The sequence below is a fragment of the Catharus ustulatus genome, chromosome 2 (genome assembly GCF_009819885.2).
Source record: "Catharus ustulatus isolate bCatUst1 chromosome 2, bCatUst1.pri.v2, whole genome shotgun sequence".
NCBI lineage: Eukaryota > Metazoa > Chordata > Aves > Passeriformes > Turdidae > Catharus > Catharus ustulatus.
Window position 1 is genome coordinate 97,952,183 of NC_046222.1, and position 21,463 is coordinate 97,973,645.

The 21,463-nt window shown below is 41.6% G+C and overlaps 1 protein-coding gene across 1 annotated transcript in view; it reads right to left on the reverse strand.

The window, feature by feature from the left end:
- TMEM255B (transmembrane protein 255B) overlaps positions 1 to 5,738 on the reverse strand; it is a 66,494-nt gene extending 60,756 nt beyond the window's left edge. The window contains exon 1 of the mRNA XM_033053523.1: positions 5,653 to 5,738. Coding sequence (XP_032909414.1) covers positions 5,653 to 5,695 — 43 coding nt within the window. The 5' untranslated portion in view covers positions 5,696 to 5,738. The remainder of the gene's footprint in view (positions 1 to 5,652) is intronic.
- Positions 5,739 to 21,463: the final 15,725 nt, after the last annotated feature.

Sequence of the window (21,463 nt, forward strand, 5' to 3'; positions counted from 1 at the left end):
TCACTGGGCACATGGAAGCAGAGAGGTTCTTTGTTAGCAACCAGTTTTTCACCAAGTGTATGGAGTTGAAAACAGTTCTTTCAGTGAAGCCAGTTCACTTGGCCAAGAGGGAAAACCAGATTTCAAATGTGCAGCACCAGAAATCAGCTGTTATTCCTACAAACTGATTCACTCAGTAGATTTACCAGGTTGTAAATAATATCTGATGTCCTTGCCATACCTTATAATCTTGGAAAAGTCATGGAGATTAAGGAATCCCCAAAACTGAAGAAAGGCAAATGCTCCACCTGCTTTTAAAAAGGACAAAATGAAGATTCAGGGAATTATAAACCAACCAACCTCACTTTGGTTCCTGGGATGGTGGGACCAAAATGGTGGAGTAACTCCTCTTGTAAGACATTTTTGGGCACAGAAGGAAAAGGTGATTGGAGAAAGGATGGATTTATCAGAGCCAAGTCATGTCTGAACAGCCCAGGTGCTGGCTATGGCAAAAAGATTAGACTTGAGGAGCATTGGATGTCTTTTGCTTTAATTCTAGCATGATTTTTAACATGATGGCAAGTCCTGAGCAAAAGAAGGAAAAATGCATTGCAATAACACGGGTAAGGGACTGCCAGGCTGCAAAGCAGCTCTGCTGGAAAGGACCTGGGGGCATTGCTAGATGGAGAGCTGACCATGAGCAGCGTGCCCTAGCAACAGAATCCTGGGCTGTACTAACAGGAGCATCATTGGTAGATCAGAGGAGCAACTACACCTATCTGTTCAGCACTTTTAGACCACACAATATTACACTCAGTTTTGGGCCCTCAGTATAGGGAAATACATAAATTAACTGCAATTAATTCAACAGAGGACTGCAAAGAAGGTCAGGGGCTGGTACTCTCTGTATGAGAAGAGGCTGAGGGAACAGGGCTTGCTCAGCCTGGAGATGAGATGACTTTTGGCAGGGCTAGTTGAAGTCTTTCAATTCCTTTCGGTTGTTGTCAAGAGAACAGACTCAAGCTTTTCATAATGGTGCACAGCGGGAGGAAAAAAGACAGCAGACATACTGAAATACAAAAAAGTGTTTCAGACTGGGTATAAGGAGAAAAAAAATCAGCATTAGGACAGTCAAACATTTGAACAGGTTGCCCAAAGAACTTGTGCCCTCTCCAACTTTGGAGGTTTTCAAGATTCAAGCAGAAAAAGCACCAAGCAACCTGGCCTGACCACATAGTTAACCCAGCTTTGAGCAAGAGGTTGGAATTGCAACTGAGGTACCTTCCTACCTGAATTCTTCTATGGCTTTATGATAGTCAATACAACTAGACTGAAAGTGGGCTGGGTGTGTGTGCTCATATCCACTGGCATGGAACTGCAGCTGCAGTGTAGACATACTCTAAAGAGACAAAGGAACACAAGCCTTCCCAAAGCCACTCGGGAGCATGCTTCAAGACTTCTTGAAACCACTAAAAAGTGCCTGAGGAGCCAAGCCTCCACATCTTCCTCAGAGTAGCACCTGTACTGGCAAAGGTTGATAAGATTGGATGGAGATAAACTATGGGTCCAACCCCTGCTCCTGAGCTCTGATTATGAATAATGAAAGACATGAACTTGATTGCCCTGAGTTTGCTGAAAAATGTCTTAGGAGAAGCATGCTCTTATTTGTAATTGGAGTTAATCTGATGTGGATTTAGTGAGACAGAATAGAAAAAGATGTCATTATTTGTAGGGACATTTTTGGAATGAACTACATTTTGATATTGAAATTTACACATGCCAGAAGAAATTTATGAATGCGATACTCTTCAATCCTCACATTTATTGATCTTTTACTACCTGCATCTCAAAATATCCAATTGTGTCTCTGCTTTTTCATAGCCCAGTTTGGAAACTCTGATAAAAAACCATGTTGTTAGGTATGAACTCCACACTTAGGAGAGATGACTTACATGCAGGAGCACAGAAAGGCCCTTTCTGGAGAAGAGGCTGGCACATCCAAGGACTTATTCTCAAAGACTTCCACATGCTCAGAGAAGATGGATAGAAATATGTCTAAATTGGTTTTTATCATGGCTGTTTGGCTTTCCTTAGTCACAAGAAAAAAAATCTTTGCTGTATCAAAATATGTGTAATTACATGCAGCTTCCTGGGAAGCCTATGTGACATTTGCAAAGCAGCTTAATATCCTCAGAACCTACAGCTGAAAAGGGTTCCCACTATTAGCTTCCTTTTGCAATTTTACTTATGTTGGGTCCCAAGAGTTTTCAAGCCTTTGTTTACTGCTGTTTGTAGCAGTTGCCACGCAGTTTATTTGGATCTGTTTTTAATGCACCTAGCAGCCAAAACCCAGTGCCAGACTCAGAAGCCCTGTCTCCAGGTCAGGCAGTGTGCCTGGCCCAGCCTTCTTCCCTGACACTCTGTGGCAAGGCTTGGACTGAAGGCTGGCCATAGACAAGAATAGCAGTTAAATTAAGAGCAGAGGAAACATTGCAGTCAATATTTGTAGCCTGAATTTTCTTCCAACAGTAATGTTCCTGGAGTGCAGGAAACAGTTAATGGAGGCTATTCGCTTTCCAATTTTTTAGTACTGAAGTAACTCTCAGAATAATTTTGACATTTATTACCTTCAGCTTCTTTAATAATGATTTGATATGAATGTTATTAAATTCCTAGTCTGGACCTTAATGCAATTTTATTATAACTTAAAATTCTTATATTTAGCATACCAAAAACCAAGCTTGTAGGAAGAAACCTTGTCATATCCTTATTAGCACTAGCTTGAGGCTGGGGTCAATAGAGGGTGTGAATATGTTATTAACATCTATTGGCAATATTCGTCAGCAGTTTTGGCCAGTGAAGTATTGACTGAGTCTCAGGCACTGAGTTTTTTGCAGTATTAACTTCAGCAATAGGCACTACAGATAAATTAGAGAGGTAACAGAACTTCCACGTGACTGCTTGTGCTTTGCCTGGCACAAATTGTGCACCAAAAGGAACAGTCACAGAAACACTCTGCTTTGCTCACTGTCAGGAAAAGTATCTGCTTGAGCCCTGCTTCCAGGATGGAGGTCAGAAAACACCACCAGGACAAGTAAGAGGGACACCAGGCTGCTGCTTCCTCGGGACAGAATTTCCCTATGAGTGGGGAAATTGAGATCACCCTCCAGAGAGCAAAAAGAAAAAGTGCCTGCTGAAGACCACACTGTGATGGACTCAGAAAAAACTTCTGTCTGTTCATCAACTGCAGAAAACAAAATTGTATTACAATCCTCTGTTTGCAGTGGGTGAGGGTTAAATTAAATTTGTAGGAAGACTATGGAAAAATGAATGGTTTTGTGGGGAGGGTGTGAATGAGATTGCAAAGTGGTGGGTCTAGTGATGAATAGTAGGGTCTGGATTTGAACAAAGCAAAGAGTGAGTTTAAAAGAAGAATTAACTAATCAATGATGCAACATGTCCATTGCACAGAATGTGTCCAGGGGCCAAGGGAAAGAAAGAATAGAATGAAACAGCATTTCTCACCTTGGAAAACCTCCATACAATCTGCAACTGAACTGAAAAAAAGTCTACATTTAAACCAAAGAAACTATACTTTTGCTAACCTCAGTACTTCTTTTAAAATCTACCTTCAGACATCATAAAGTTAAAAAGTGTGGCATAATTTTTGGTGAGGAAAAAAGTTGCTGTAGGATGTAGCAGTTAGCTGGGATTACAGTCACATTTAATGCTGAATATTAGCATTGCATAATTCCATACCTTCTTCTTTGATGTAGTTATGGTGATCAAAATGGAAACTCTTCTCTCAAATAATGCCCCAGCCCAATGTTTTATTAGCATCTTACTATGATAAAAAGAAGGAAATCTTTGTAACAGGAAAAAAATAGTGCATTTTTATTATGCAATGGATACTACTAAAAATTGTGACGTTTCAGAGTACCATTAAGCACACAGAGTAAGGTAATTCAAGTGAAAATTCATTATAGACAAACCTCGGTATCAAAGGTAACCACTGTTTTGCTGCTATTGAGAGAATTTTAGGAGATTTTTGGAGATAGATTATAAATTTTTAACTACTGCAATGCTCAATTCTGTGCCACCTCTCTCTCAACTACAGTTTTGTGCATTTTAAAAATGGTTTCATGCCAGTGAAATTGAATTAATCCTACATTGCCTCCCAAAATTAAATGTGACGGATTGAGATGCTTAAAAGAGATACTCACACCTGCTGTTGGTGATTACTTTCCCTCTTCTGATTAAATGCTTGACTTGTCCAGAGTGCTGAACTAATTAAACCAGAAGCAACAGCATACATTTCAAGCCACAAGACAGCAGCTTTTATCAGGCCCATCTCTTACCTTTATTATTAATTTGTTGAGTAAGATTCTGTGAGTGTGTTATATATTCAAGAACATAGGAAATAGTCTACAATTCTACAACAAGATATCCCTACTGAAGAAAATGAAAAAGCAGTCCCACAAGCCCTGCTATACTATGTAGTATGGCTGTAGTAAGTGATACCATGCAGTATCACCATGACCTCATTGTTTTGGCAGCAATTGTTTCACCAATAAATAATTTATTGAGCAGCTAATCGCTAGTTTAAAGCTGGCATACACATCTTTCTTCTTCTGATGACTACCTGAAAATGTTTTTAAGTTACAGTACACCTCTCACGGCCACATTTTCAGTACCAACTTAATTTTCCTTCCAAGATTAAGACAAAAAATTAAGATCTGATGCATTTTTCACCCAGCTGTTAAGATCCTCGAGTGCATTGCAAAGTCTCTGCTTATCCTTTCAAATGCTACACAGAGTAATTCCCAGCAGTAGGTTCTGTATTTCCTAAACTTCAACAAATTGCGCTGGGATAAGGAAATACTCGACCTTTCTTTTGCCTATATGTGAGTGTTTCAGGACGCACGCTGCAAACACAAGCCATTCGATTAGGAGAACCAGGAGGAAAGAAACGAACCCAACACCTGTCCGGAGGAAAGAAGCTAACCCAACACCTGTCCGGAGGAAAGAAACGAACCCAACACCTGTCCGCACCTGCGGCACCTCCGCCCGCTCCAGCGCAGCCAGCGGCCAGCACGATGCTCTTACATTAATTTCCTATCCGCTTCCCGAGCTACCCGTCCGAATGTGAAACCTCTGGCACAGGCATTCACCCAGCGCACCTGAGAGCTCTGAAGAAGAACCGGTATTTCTGAACGCCTTGGGGAGCCAGGGGATGAGCGGCAGCGACCTCGGGCTGAGCCCCGCAGAGTGGAGACACAGTGGGGATCAGCCCAGGCACAGCACCCAAGCACAGCACCCCGAGCACAGCACCCCGGGCACGGACCCCGGGCACAGTCCCCCAGGCACGGTCTTTCGGGCATGGTCCCCGGGCACAGCACCCGAGCACAGACACCGAGCACAGACCCCGGGCATAGACCCGGGGCACAGCCCCCCAGGCACAGCATCCCGGGCACGGTCCCCGGGCACAGTCCCCAGGCACAGTCCCCGGGCACAGTGTCCGGGCACAGACCCCCGGGCACAGACCCCCAGACACAGCCCCCCGGGCACAGTCCCCGGGCACGGTCCCGCCGCGCCTCCCGCCCCGCAGCCCGCCCGTCCAGCCCCGCCGCACCGCGGAGCTCACACCCCCGGCGGGGCAGGTGCCGGGCTCACCTGTGGGGTCCAGCACGGCCAGCGGGCCCGGCGGCGGAACCATCCTCTCCCGCGGGCGCTCGCCCCGCTCCGCTCCGTGCCCGGGTGCGGCGGGGCCGGGGCGGGGCCGGGGCGGGGCGAGCGGCGCTGCCCCGGGCGGGGGGACCGGGACTCGGCTCCGCTCCCGGTGCTGGTCCTGCTGCCCTCGGGGAAGCACGGACCACGGCGTTCCTTATACAGCCGCTTATCTCCTTATATGTCCTACCCGTGTCTCAGCCTCAGCGTCACTTCTGGATTTCTTCTTGGCCAGTTTGACACCGGGTGGAGATCAGAATTGTCCCAAACTTTCCTTTCAGCTTTCTTCTTCCCGTATACAGAATATATTTGTATATAAAAATCATAAATAAAATACAACAGCAGCCAGAAATACTAACTAAATTACAAAAGCTGGCATTTCAGAAACACAGGTTAAGGCTAAGATAGGAAATGTCAATAGTCAAGAGATGCTGCAGGACTGTTCTTTTTCTTCCATGGTGCCCAACAATTTCTCAACCTCACTGTCTCGGTTTTTATTGCTTCTGCAAATTCTGACTCTTGTCCTGCTGCTTCCCAGGAACTGCCAGCTGTTGCTTCTAGTGCTACTGACTGCAGGGTTGTGTGACTTCTGCCTGCAACAGTCTAGCAACAAATGAGAAGAAATAGCCAGAGGCACTGTGCTGGTTTGGTGTCCGCTGTTCCTTTTGCCTGACTTCCCTATAGCAGAGAACATTATTTTTTTTTTTTTTTTAGGTGAAAAAATTGTTTTCACAAATTGTGAAAAATGTTTTTGATAGGCTTCGCCAAGTGCTTTGCTTGTGTTGTGTTCTCCCACTTGCAAAAAGCACAACTCTACTTAACATTCTTGTTTTTCTTCTGTTCCAACCTCTAAATGTATATGTATACATGTATTTAAATTCTTCAGTCTCTGGGAAGATTTCCTGGGCAGATTTCCCCAGGAAATGGTTTGATGGAAAGAGACAACTTTCTCAGGTACTACCTCTGCATTCTATGAAGATTAAGCCAGCAGCTGAGGCCAAACACAAATCCACTTTTTTTCTCTTTGCATCCTCTAACCTGAAGAGGTAGAAGAAAAGAGAAAAAATAGGGTAGAGATAGTATTTGTACCATTAATTGCTATTTTTAATAGAAATTAATGAAGTAATAGATCGAGAAAACAGAGATGATGATGGTACAAATAAGAAATTTGTTTGAAGGTGGTAGTGGATAAGAGTGATACAAATGCCCCAAAATCTGGTAAAGACTCTTGGGTTTGGGAATGGCTATGAATAGAAGTTTTCATCAACAGTAAATAACAGCAAGATTGGGGAAGAGTTCCATTCCCTAGACAGCTGCAAGACAAAGACTGTACACAGCATGTATTATTGGGTCTGATGGGCAATAAAACTTTTATACACCAGCAGTCATTGCTCAGACTCAACAGCATAAAGGGAAGCTGTTCTATAATTCTTTTCAGTAAAATATAAGGATGTTACAAATCCTTTAAAAATCATTTGATTATAGAAAAATAACTTTTGATTAATTATTAACATTATTTACTGCAAATTTCTTGTGAACCAAGAATAGATCTACATGAATATCCTACAGCCCTGGATATCAGAGGGCAAACATTAAGGAACTATGAAAAATGATTGGTGAGGCTGCATGGACCCAGCATTTGAGCGTGGAAGAATCATGGACTTACTTTAAATCCAAAATGGAAAATCCTGTATAGCACTTACATCCCATAAAAGAGGTTGGAATAGATCAAGAATAATTGTGGAGCTAGTGGATAAGTAACTACATAAAAATGAATGAACCTACAGGAAATAGGAGAAGTACAGTTTGCTGAGTTGGAAACTGTGGGGTCAGAGAAAAAGAATGGATAAAAATCTAGTTGAACCAGATGTTGCAAAGAGAAGGTAACAAATAACAAAGAATTCTTCAACTACATAAATAGAAGTGATTCAAAGAAGCAAGTGGTGGCCAAATTCCAGGGATGAGATGAAGGCTGTTCCAGATATTGAATAAATACTTTGCCTCAGTTTTCAATGAAAAGAAAAAATTAAGGTGAGGGTATTTACAGAGAGCATAAAGTAAGCAAGATAATGTAAAATATGATATTAGCAGATGTGAAGTGAAAGTGTAAGTTAGGCTGTTTCTTATGACAGGTGCTGGAAAATTGCACCCCAAATTTTGAAAAAAACTGGTATCTATCCTGTCAAATCCTGAGCAACACTTCTGATAAATCAGTGACATTTAGGTTGAAACACTATTATTGGAGACTGTTGGAGAACAGGAACCTGTCTTCTAAAAAGGCAGAGGGAGGGAGAGAACAAGAACTCCATGCCCTGTTAATTTAACTGAGAAAATTCTTAGAGGTAAGTGAAAAATGGGTTCAGCTATATTATGGTTCATCAAAGCTAGCTCATGTAGGACTACCAAGATGTTTGATAAGCTAGGTGATTCCTCAGGCAAAAGCATTGCAGTGAAGCAAATCTCTCTGGATGTCTACACATTAATAACATTAATAGAGCTTTTTGGAGGAAAAGTCTTAACATGGAGAGGACAGCTGCAAGTATGGGTCAACATGAGAAGCCAAGATAAAGGCAGGCCACCTGAGGTGTACCACAAGGACCAGTCTGGAGGCAAAACCACTGATGTTGCTGGGTTCAAGGAGTGCATATCTGGCCATGAAGTGTGTGGCCATCACAAAGCTGTCAGGCTCAATTCTATTACTGCTATCACAATTGCTGTTACTGAGGGCAGTTGGGAGCAGGAGCACACTAGCATGTTAAAATGTGTTGAAATGGAACTTACATATTTAAAAACTATCAGTGGGAGCTTTCACTGTTATTTTGGAGTTGCTGCATTTCAGTGAAATTGAGGAAGGATCTATGTATCACTACATGATACAATGAGGATACTGCTCAACAGGTGTGCTCTGGGTGCATTGTGTAATCATTGTTAATTAGTTCAATGCACTGCAAATATTATAGTACTTCTTTTTATATTTATGTTGCTGAATGTTTCCCAAGCCAAAAATTTGTGGGTTTTTTCACCATTTTGATGCGTAATTTAGACCTGAATTTTTAAAATTAGTATTCTTAAGATCTTTGTTTCTCTGGTGCCCAGCTCATGTATCTTGTTTGAATGTCAAAATTAAATAATTTGCTAGATTTGTGCCCAAAAAGAGTTCCCACACTCCACGGTTAGGCTGGTAAGGGCCATTAAGAGTTCTTGTAATATGTGTGTTTGTGGCATATTTGTCAAGATAATGGTTGCGTTGTCACCCAAAAGTGCCATTCAGCACTAAGCCTGAAGGCCTCCATCATGTCCTTGATTTCTTCTCCTTTACTGTGGCACACTGCAGGTTTGAAGGATTTTTGCCTATTTTCCTACAGGTCATCACTATGGTAGTGCATTCTTTGGAGCTGAGGTTGGTCACTTTTGAGATTTTGATCCTGTGTGTTCCTGAAGTATTTTCTTCTTTATTTCGGACATGATCAATCTGTTTGGTCTTTCTTTTCAGGTTATGTTTTCTGAGCTACCAGACATTCCCTTTGCCTTCCTCTAGCCTCTGTGTCATCACTCTCTTGTGGGCCATATCTTTCTTCAAGGGTGATACACAATAACTGGGCAATATTCACAGACTTGGAAGGGACAGAGCTGGTCCAGCCTCCCTGCTCAAACAGAGTCATTCTAGAACACATTGCACAGGATTGCATCCAAACAGTTCTTGAATATCTCCGGTATGGGTGACTCCACAACCAAAGCAATGATTGTTCAAAACAATTTTTAATTATAAGTCTGCTTAACAGCGTAATTTCTCCAAAACACTCATCAGTTTCTCCCAGCTTTATATTCTCTGCACATTTAATGTACTTTGTATCCAAGGCCATCAGTAATGATACTGAGCAATACCAGACAGCATCTCAACATTTTCCATCTTCCAGTACATTGACAGATAGGACCCTCCAGTACTTATTGCATCTCTTCTGTAATATTGCAATTTACAGTGTTTCTCTGCAAAGAGTCTGGAACAAGCTCAGAAATCAGTCACAGAGACTACTAAGTGTGAAGCAGCATAAATGGCCTCAATGCACTTAACTCTTTGCCACAGTACTTGGACTACTACTATATTCCTCAAAAATTCTGGGAACTGTCTCCTCCTCTCATATTTTGACTGCCCAGCAGAAAGGTAAGCCAGTCATTGCTGAGATGAAATTCAGGATGTTTAATAAGCTGGCTTGCCCAGTCATACAGGGTCATGGCAGCAAGGAAAGTAAATTCCCTTGGTTCATGGTATATAAATAGTATTTATTGGCATGGTTAGTGGTACAGTCCCTTGAGAAGTTCATTGCCTTAGTTCAGCTGAGCAGTATAGGGGAATCATGCAAGGAAAAGGAGCAACAGAAGTAGCCTTGAGGTTGAGATAAATGGCCACTGAATATTTGACTGAAATATGGCTATTAAAAGACAATTTCTGGGCAATTGTCTTCAAAAATTCTGCTTCCTGGGGCCAGTCAGTATCCCAGGTGTGTTTTATTAGCACAAGATTTAAAACATTCTGCCTGATCTCCTTAAAAAGGACTTGAAAAGGTGTAGCTATTTACAGCATTGTTCAGAGGCAGTGGAAATACGTGAATTACACATTCATTCGTGGTATATATTTGTCAAAAGCAGGTTTAAATTATTTAATTGCCTTCAGTACACTTTTCATCCACAAATTTGTGTAGTCAGTTTTTGAATTCTGTAAACTTTTAGCACTCACAAAGTGTTGTGACAAGGAGTTGCATGTGTGCTGTGTGAAGACATGGGATACCCCAATGGGAACAAGAGGCAGACTGAAAAGAGCAAGATAAAAGTCAAGTTAAATGTCAGATATATTTAAAGTCATAGGAGAATATACCTGAGGGCAGGTACATGGCCCTTACAAAAACACCCCAACAAAACAACAAGCAAACAATTGCTATATGATCCCAAAAGCCATTGTGTTATTTATTTGTTAATAAAGCTAGATAATTACAAGTGTGGATAATGTACTAGAGACTGTTCTTGTGCTGTAACTAATAACCATATCAAGACAACAAATCTCTGAAAACTGGAGTAAAGAAATGGTTTTCAAAGAAGTACCTGTTTTTTAAATATTTTCATAATGATAGTGCCTAAGTTTGTATAAGCTGCATATATGCCTCTGCAACATGATTAATAAAGGTGTGTTTGAAAGATACCAACAATAACACATCAGAAGCACGACTGAAGAAAAAACCAAAAAAAATCTTGGTATTGTGAATAGTGACATTAATTTGTATATGGGTAAAAATGTCTACACGGAAGTATTTATACCAGTCTAAACAGGAAAAGATCATCAATTTTTGGAATGCATGAGGAAACTCCTCTGGAAGATGCCTCTTGAATTTCAAAACTATGCCATTACTTAAAGAATAAATCAACCTGGAATGCAGATGTAGTAATGAAATTTTTATAACAGGCATCATTTCAATTACACTTCTAAATAGTTAACATAAAGTTTGATTATTTTTCCTAGATCAAAGCATCTTTAAAAATTCCTTTGACAACACAGTGAATTATATTATCCCTTCAAATTAAGTTTTTTGAAGCCCAGAAGTCAGTGAGGCATGCTGTACATTTTCTCATGTCAGTTGGTGCTTTATTTAGTCCAGTGCCCTCCATCCATGTCTGCTGGAGTGACACAAAGCCAAGGACAATGTGTAGTACAGTCTCAGTGAGGGAGGAGAGCTCCTTGTGCCTCACTTGTCCCATCCAGGCAAGGTTGTTTCCTCCATATATTCTGAGCAGCTTTGCTTGGTTGAGTTTTAAGTCTCAGTTACGAAGTTCTCCTTTCCCTTGACAGGCAGTTTTACAAGTTTATTGGAAAATGAGGAGAGTCAAGAGCCAAGTTCCACACTGACAACCCCTCATGAGCTGTAATGTACCGCAACATTTGTCAAACTGATCTCCTAATTGTCTTACTGATGTACTCCTTTAACTTGAAGAACTCACCGTACTCTTCATAAACTCTGGACAATGAAATACGGAAATAGAGCCATGTTCTGACATGCACTGCAGCTTCCTCTGAATCAAAAACATCTTGGTAAGGAGAACAGCAAAGTCTGTAGGATGTGGTAGGGTGGCTCAGCTGGGAAGAAGAGAGGAGAGGCAGAGGGTGAGCAGAGAAGGTGGGTCAACCTTGAGCTATTCTGAAGAAAATCTACCAGCCATGGAGGAGTATCCCAGTAATGTCAAGTGAGTCTCTTTCTCCCTCTCAGAGGATCCTTAGGAACTCCCTACTTATTTAGAGAGGAATAAGATGGCAAGATCTTACTGCAGTCCAGTGTTTCAGCATTTTCACAGCACTCACATTCATTGAAAAGATCATTACTGCTGCATTTCTTTCACACATGAGAGAAGCAGCTTGCCAATTCTTACAATTGTGCTTGTGTTTAGGATTTAATGAAGACAATAAACAGAAGAAAGACCATAAAACCTGACTTGGAGCTGGGTCCTCCTGCAGGACATTGTGTGATCCTGGGAGTGGGGGCAAGGATTCCTGGCTGCTTGACAGAATAAGGCAGTGAATGAGATGAATGACTGGAATTTAGCTGGAGTCAGTACAGGACGTGCAAACAGCAGGTGGGTTCTGAGTGTCAGATCCAAGGTTGTTCAGCTAGAGCAGTGACTTACAGTGGCCACTGCTTTAGCTCAGCTGCACCTTCAGCCCTGTAAGAGTCACCTCTACACCATCCCACTTGTGGCTGTAGCCATGCTGCCTCAAAAACAGCTGAGGAACTTGGCCTTTACTTTTAAAAGAAAGGATGATCCTCCGTTCCTGTTGATACTTCTGTGGGAAGAAATTCTTCCATTAAAAGTTTAAATGTCAGCACTCTGTCTTCCCAATGCCTAGTTTGGTTCATTATGGCATCACAAAAGAAGGGCTACAGCCTAGTTTATTTATTCTGCTTGATTTGAAAGTACCAGAATTAATGGTGCATGCGGTGACATGGCCCACTTGTGGAGATAAAGAGGAGATGTAGGGTTGAAATTAAAAAAGGCGACAGGTTTTAAAATGCATTCTCTACTGTCAGGGCTAAGACACTTTCAGCAGCAGTTCAGAGTCTTACATGTACTTTGTTTTGTAAAATGCTATGTTGTCAATAAAGATAAAAGATTTTAAAGTAGCTGATGGACCATGACATGCTGCCAGGGAGATTTAACTGTCCAGGAGATGGACTCTGGCTTGCTGCCATGGATGTTTGGACTTACAAGAAGAAGATGAAAGATGTAGAGCTGTTGCAGCCCAAAAGAGAAAAGCATAGCAGAAAACTTTATTTGGAGATTTTTAATAGTGTTCTCCTTCCCTGGCCTTTCCCATTCTTTTTTTTTTACAGCTCTGAGGCCCTCCTATTCCAAGGGGTTGGAACCGGTTACACATCTTTTTTTTCCTAGTGGGTTTGTTGTGCAAACAATGCAAGGATTTTTTTAAAAAAGTTGCTGACCTCTTTCAGTAGAATACAACATTGAATATTTACTTATACTAATAGTCACATATCTTTCCCTTTCCAAGAGCAACACAGATATTACCTAATTTTTATCAATAATTGTTATGCCATGTCAGTAATATGCATTATTATGAGTTGCTGTATCTTTCTATCTTCTGTGAAACTCTGAGTTGATGAAACAGAGAATATTTCCTATCACACAGTTCTGTAGCATCTTGATTTACTATATATATATTTCAGGTCACATATGAAAGTGTTATTTTATAAATTATTTTTGTTATCAATGAAGCCATTGAAATAGATACTTAAAACTCTCAATTCAGCAATCTAGTAGACAACTGCTTAATATCCTGCCCTACAATTCATCCCTTTGACTTCCATGGACACCCTCCCAGCAACTCTACTGTACTGTGAGGAAAGCAGAGCCCTCAAACCAAGTGGCAAATTCTTCTGACTTCAAGCTGGCCAGTGGGCTCCAGAGGGTGTGTAAAATATATAAATGCCCCTTGAACACAGCTCAGTGCAGAATTGGGTCCTCTAATCTTATAAGATTTTTATTTTCACAATCTATATAGAAAGGACTGTTTGAAGTGAAGTAATAAAGTTTTATTGCTGTGACTGAGCAAATGCCTGAGCTACTGGCCAAGGCCTGGAGGCATCCAGACAGACCATCCAGAGCATGTACCATCTTCCAGGAGTATCTAAAGGGAACAGCAGATGGTGGGAGGAAAAAGGTACAGTAATTTCACGACTATAAGTCGCACCATTTTGACTAAAATTTTGGTCTGGACCCGGAAGTGCGGCTTGTAATCCGAAGTGGCCAATAAATGAACGAAGTTCAGAAATTTGCCAACCCGAAAGTGCGAGCTCGCAGCAGCCCCGAGCTGAGCGGCGCCCACACTGCCTTGGCGGCGGGGCAGCGCCGAGCCAAGCCCGCCTGGCCCCAAGCCGAGCCACTAAACCCCTCGATTTTGCGATTCTGTTACTAATTGGCCACTTTGTGAAAGTTGCTCAAGCATCCTTGCTGTGAACGAAAGTGAGGCTTATAATCAGGTACAGCTTATATATGGACACAGAACAAAAAGTTGCCAACACCCAGAAGTGCAGCTTATAATCAGGTGCGGCTTATAATCGTGAAATTACTACTTCTTTGCAAAGATACTTGAACTATTGTAAGGACAGTTTACTCTGCCTTACTACAGAGGTACCAGAACAATAACTGGAAACTAACTGGTAAGTTTCTGACTTCCCTGACAATTATTTATAACTTCTTTTCCATGAGCAGTAGCACCTTGGTGCTAGGAGCTGTGCCATCTGTCACAAGATCAGCTGTAAAGGTGGGAATCTCCATTTCCATTTGCACAGAGCCTTCAGTCCTGGCTTTCTAGCATGTTGTGATTCCAAGGAAAGAATACTGTACTGCCTTTCTGCCTGAATCACTGGCAGGGATGGGGAATGCTGTGAGGACAGGCAGAAAACCATTGTGGAGATGGAGCCAGTGAAAAATCTGTCTTTGGAAAAGGAACATTTGCTGGGAACTCATGATAATGGGAGGGCTTTGCTTGTTCAGCCTCTATGGCAGCAGCAGTTTGAAAGTGTCAGGAGTTTACAGTGTTCACACTAGACCCTGAGGATACTGATAAGTGGGACAGGGTGCAGATGAGGCTGCAGAAATGCCTAGTGAATGAAATGTAACTTCACACAGCTAAAATTGTCACACTGCCCTAACTCCCTTATATAGGCATATCTATTTCTATTTAAATATGTGTACAGGCATGCTTACATGTCCCATTCAAATGTGCTGTTGGGTTAATAAAAACATGAGCTCTACCATAAGTCTCTAGCTGGCCTCAGAGCAAATGCAATTTCTTCTAACTGTAAAACTTTGAATTTACTTTGACTTTATCAATTGATCCTAAGTTTTACACATATAATTGTTATCATAATAATTTGTTCCATCATTTGTTACCATAATTAATCCTAAGGACACAATTTAATATGAGAAGTAACCTGATGGCTCCCAAGGTTTCAGCCTGCATTGCACAAACATACCTGCTCCTGCCCCTGTGCCTCTGCACCCTGCAGAAAACAAAAATTTGAAGACTAACTCAAATAACAATTGGACATATTCCATGTGCTATTATTTACTCATCAATATATATGTTTATTCAGAGAATAGCCATTTTTTGAGCACCTGTGCAAACCAAAACCTCACCCACATGAAAATGATGAACATGTAACAGAAGATACACATTAAACAGCTAAGAAGAAGAACAAACCAGCCAATCTTGAAACTGGAACCTTGCAGTAATCCTGAATTAGAATCACAGAATCATTTAGGTTGGAAAAGACCACTAGGATCATTGAGTTCAACTGAATTGCTTCAATCTTTACAAAAAAGAGCTCTGATTTTGGGGAAGGGTGCAGTTTTGTGGTTCTCTGCATCTGTTGGGCTGCACAAGACAGAAAGGGGACTAAACCTAGTTTAAGATAGCTGCTTTCTGCATTTGAATAGCCAGATCTTGAACATGCTATGTTTGACATTCGTTTTAAACAATACTTACACAAAGGTCCAAATTAGTCAGTAGATGTGATCACATATATACTAGATGTGTCAATATATACTAGCTTATTTCAAGTGCAACAGGTTCTTACTGCTTTGTCCTTTCATAAAACTTTCAAAAGGGCCTTCACTTCACTGTTAACTTTAGATTTAGGTTCTTTCAAGTTAAAGGCATTCTTCTCTTAGCACAACCAAGTTTATTTGGTTTACTTGGTTACTGATTCACTTGGCTCTTGTTCCTGGAGGGCTTCCTGATCGTAGGTTGAAGATGCACATTTCCAATGTCACTTTTTAGTGACTCAAGAGCATTTATGTCCTAAACCAAGTCTGTTTTTATTTTTCATTTCCTTTGCCTCCAAATTCCTGCTAAGTGTGATGGCATGCATTAGGGAAGTGGCTTCATTTCCAAGGGCTCTCTATTCTGATACTACACTTAGGATAATTCAAGATTTTGATTCTGGCCCTTTCTCTATACTAGAGCTTATTTAAATGACGTCAGAATTTGGCACACTTCAGATTAGCAAAATGAAATGAGGTAAGCCTAAAGCTTTGGAAACTAAAACTTCATACAGGTCAGAACAAAATAAGGGAGGTATTGATGATGTTCAGGGCTCAGACTGAACACAGTTCTCCTGAGCACACTCAGAGACTACTAAGCTGTAACACCAAGAGAGGTCACTCATAAACTGTGGTATTAAAGTGAAAGTTATTTAATATTAGCACATGGGAAAACCTCTCTGCAAGCCACTGGCAATTACTTCCTCTAATCTTATACTTACCTTATTATGAACAGATATTTGAGAGTAACAGGGCAATGGTTTGTACTCACCATTAACAGCAGGCACACATTGATTCAGGTCCCCAGTAACCCTTGGCTGCGGTGAGATACAGAAATACAAGAGCTTCTCTCTGCTGGATGCCTTTGGAACATGTCTCTGGCACAAGCATCTCTGGGCAGAAACTCAGCCCCATTTTCATCCATTTGTAGCACAAGAGAGGAGAAATACTAGAGTGTGTCCAGAGGAGGGTGACCAAAGGGAACAGCCTTGAGTACCAGACTCGGGAGGAGTGGCTGAGGTCACTTGGTTTGTTCAGCTGGGAGAAGGCTGAGGGGTGACCTCATCATAGTCCCAAACTTCCTCAAGGGTATCAGCAGAGGAGGTACTGATCTCGCTCTGCTGTTCAACTGTAGGACACAAGGAAATGGAATGAAGCTGTTGGAGAACTTCAGATTAGGAAAAGGCTCTTCTCTGAGAGGGTGGTCAGGCCTTGGAACGGGCTCCCCAGGACAGTAGCTAGAGCAACACACCCATGAGAGGTCATGCAACATCTGGGTGATGCACTTTGTCATATGGCCTGGTTTTAGGTAGTCTTGCAAGGAGCAGGGAGCTGCAGTTGGTGATCCTTATGGGTCCCTTCCAACTTGAGATGTTTCTATGTTATATCTGAAATGGTGACCACAAAATCCAAAATTCCTTCTGTTTCTTTGGCCATTGTAAATTGGTCGTGAGTACTCAGTATGAAATGCCATAATCTTTTAGGGTGAGGTGAATCATCTTAAGGATTGGAACTGAAACTACATTGGGGGGTATAAACCTCTCTACATGGTCCCTCCTCAGTGTGCTCAACATTTGAAATGCTGTGGGCAAAGGCCTAACTCCATATACTCTGAACAGAAGTCCCTGGATTGCCTCTCTTTCAGAGGTCTGAATTAAATTTGGGCAAAATTTGAAGGATCTTTAGCTCATGGGGAAATCATCTGTTTTAGTATGGTTTGAACTGGAGTTTAAATTTTATGTGTACATCAGATTCCTGATTTGCCCATGTTGTTATCTAAGATAAACACAAGGCCTTTCCAGCTCACTGGGAAAAAAAAAACTCATTTGAAAAATTACGTCCAGGCAGTATGAATTATAGGAATGAAACAAGAGATGAGACCAAGGTTCCTGCTATAATGCAACAGGTTTTGGAAGAAGTCAAATAAAAATACAAAACATTTGGATTTTTAAATACAGTTTTTTTTGATCAATACTTTTAATTACTACAGAATCCTTATAAATATAGAAGACTTCTATACACTTGAACAAAACTGTTTTCATCAGTCTGAAAGATTATGACCACAAAGATTATGACAGCAAAGCTTAATCTAACCCAGCCTTCAGAGACTTAAGATTCTTCAGGAGCATGCATTTGGGTGTTCAGCTCTGCTTCGGACATCTATGTCTTCTTTTTTGTTACCCTTTCAGCTATAGTGGACAAAAATAAAAGCATGAAGGATTTAACATGAAAAATTTCCTTCCTAAAATATTTTGTTACATTTTTTACTTCTTACTTAGACTTCTGGTTTTTAACTAGAAGCTGCTTATTCGTTTATAAGACACAATTTTCTTATTCTATTAAAAATGTTCCACTACACAGAATCCTACATTTCCTCTACCAAGCAAGGATGCCAGATCTTTAACTATTACCCCTTCATCTACTTACATATGACAGCTCTTTGTGGAAACTTCTTTTCACATAGAATTAGTCTGCTGCTTATTTGCTGTACATGCAGCACCCAACATGTACTGATTTCTCATGTGAGGATAAATGGACAAGAGTGTGCTTCAGAAAGCCTAAACCCAAGGAGAAACACAAATGAAAAGAAAGGAAATGGGACATGAAAATATTAACTTGGTGCTGCTTACTCAAGAGGTTTCAATTTTGATTTTCCCATCTGGAAATGTGGCTGAAGCAGTCATGCTGCCTTGAGTATCTTCTGGGAGGTGTTTCACTAAGAATTTTTGAACCCTGGCCAAGGAGAGGTGCCTGGGCTTCAGCTCAGAGCACATAACAGAAGTGGCTCTGAGATGTTTCGGGTGTACACGTGTGAGGGCAGGCACAGACATGAGGGACCAGGTGTCATATGGGACAAGAGGCCATGACAAGACCTTGGCAGGGAAGGAGAATGCTAGAGGAATGATTTAGGAAGAGGCAGGTGGGAGACAGGTAATAAATGTTTTAACTCCTCAAACAGCAACTGTGCTTTCAGCAAGACATAAGTTGACCCTATCCTTATAGTGACTTTAGAAATAAAAGATAGCTTTTAAATTAATTGCACAGTGAATAAGAGAGAAATGAGTGCTTCTTTCTATAATGATGATGTGTATTTGGTAGTGCTCTGCTGCTGCTTAAACAAAGGGAAGGCAGACTCTTGTGGTGCTCTGGCAGTGCTACTGGAATTGGATTATTTCCCTTCCTCCACCTGGCAGAACAGTCACTCTTAATTGTACCTTCTATCTGATTATTAACCACTGCTTCTGATCATGCTCCATCTCTTCCCTTATTCACTTTTCATCTTCTGCATTCCTTCTCTACAATTGCAACTGACCTGCCTCAAGGCCACAAATGATTTCCTAGTGCCTTGGACTGCAACAGTGTCCTAGTTTGGAGGACAGGTATCTGCTAAGAAAGGCAGGAGCTTCTCTTTGAAATGGAGAATGTAAACCCCCTCCCTCCAAATTATTATAATTTTGAAATCAAGGGGCTTTCAGGCAAAAATATGGGAATTAGGAATAACAGTTCATTTCTAGGGAAATTAAAATAGAAATTCAGTACTACAAAGAAACAAACTCCAAACCCTGACAAAGTCAGAGTACAACCTGACACCCCGTCAGGCAGGGTGTTGGTAGCAGTCCCATTAAATGGTGGCTGCATCCTCCTGCAGTGACAGATGTGGTTCAGCTGGAGCAGTGCTCCTGTACAAGGTGCAGTTTCCCTCTGGAGGTCCAGTGGTGATGTGAAGAAATCCGGTTTTCCTCTGGAGTCCAGTGGAGAAAGGGGCTACCTTAGAGTCCCAAAACCTCTGTTTTTATCTTGGTAAGAAATGTTGGGCTCTTCCCCCTGGCTGGAGCAACTTCCAATGGGATGCAGTAATTTTATCAATCACACAATGGGACCCAATGCCGAAAATGGCTCGCTGGAGGAAGGATGGGTTGTGAAAAGATAAAGAACAATGCCCCGCCTGGTTTCAATGGATGGCCCATTAGCAGAATATCTCCTGTGGAGGTAAGGATCACTGCCCCCACCCTCAACAGATGGTGGTAGAATAGATACCTTTTATCACACCCTGTATTGTAACCCAAGACAAACAGATTGGGGGATTTTGGTGGCTCCACTCACCATAGTGCTGCTCACCTCTTTCCTGGAACTGACCTTGTTGCAATCCAGCCCTGGCCAAGTGCAGAAGCAGTTCCTACAGGCACTGGTAATAGTGGATGAAGTTTCTGAACCAGCAGTACCTTCTTGTGGTGGCAGTCTTCAAATAACTGGGCAGGCCCAACAGCAAAGTTACTGTGTGCTACAAAATGGGAATCATTGCCCTGCCTGTCCTCAGCAGGAAAAATGCAAAATGCAGTGGTGGCTGCCAGCCCACAGATATTAGGCAAATGATTCAATGATTCTTGAATCATGTTCCAGAGACTCTGGCATAGTGTAAGCTGTGCATGCCACAGGCTGTGAAATGCACTCTTAAGAATGCTTCATGTATGCAGTGATTGTCTTCTAAAAACTCTCACATCAACCCTCCACACACCCAGACAGGAGTCACCTTAAAGTCATTGAAGTAAATATATTTCTCTTTTAAAATCCTAGGAGACAGACAGCCCTTCTTGCCAGGAAAATCATTAAACCATCAATTGGAGTCTGGAGCAGAATAAAGAAATAAATGAAAGAGATAATAAATCCCTCTATTTATATTACAGATCATGAAAGGGGAAAAACTGGCAAGCATCTACCATGCAAGAAACTAGTCTGGAAGTTGGGAAGCAAGCAAGAAAGACTGGAGCAAGACTTCTCCAGAGGAGTAAAAATACCTCAAATCCCTAAGTACTGCAAGTATCCTACACAAATAGATAGCAAATACTCCATGAAAATAAAATTAATATTGCTTATTACGTCACTAAATACCCTGTGGCAGCCAGCTTTGAGCAAGTGCTGAGCAATGCCAGGAATTTCAGACAAAGGAACTGAATACCAAGTCTGTATTGCTGCTATCAATTACTTTACTTTCATTTATAAATAATGCTGGCTTGCTTAGGTTGCCAGTTAGGAGCTCTAAGACTATCTGGGGTGGTATCTCATTCTTTAGAAAGTCTTTGTTCAATACATTATATGCTCTAAAGAAGAAAGAGGCTCTAAGGCCTCAAAGCAAGAGTCAGTTGCATGGAAAAAATTAGTCTTCATCCTGTATGAGAAGAAACCTGAGATCTTCTGCCCTTTTTCCTGGGTGAAAACAGAGATGCCTGCCTCCCAGAATGTCAGTCACCGAGAAGCTGAGCTCACCTGTGAAGTGCTCTGGTCTTTCGGACCCTGGTTCCAGAGGCACATTTACTGAGCTGAGGAAACAAACCCCTGCATTCTGTGGAGGTCTGACATCCCCCTGAGAGGAGCTAGCTCCTGGCAGAAGTAAACCAGAGTTTCCATCTCTGGTGTATGGTACATTGGCATCTACACAGGCACACCCACACTGTGCAGGGGCTGGTGGGCTTGGGTTAGGCGAGGTAAGTTAAGTACAGGGATTTACATTGCAGCTACAAATGAAACTCGTCCATGCAGCTGATCTGCCTGTTGAAACATGGGAGAGATTTGGCCCCTTTGAAATTGAGGTGATATGCCTGCCATTCTTCTGCACTCCAAAATCGACCTCAGAGGCACCAAACGTTTTATTAGA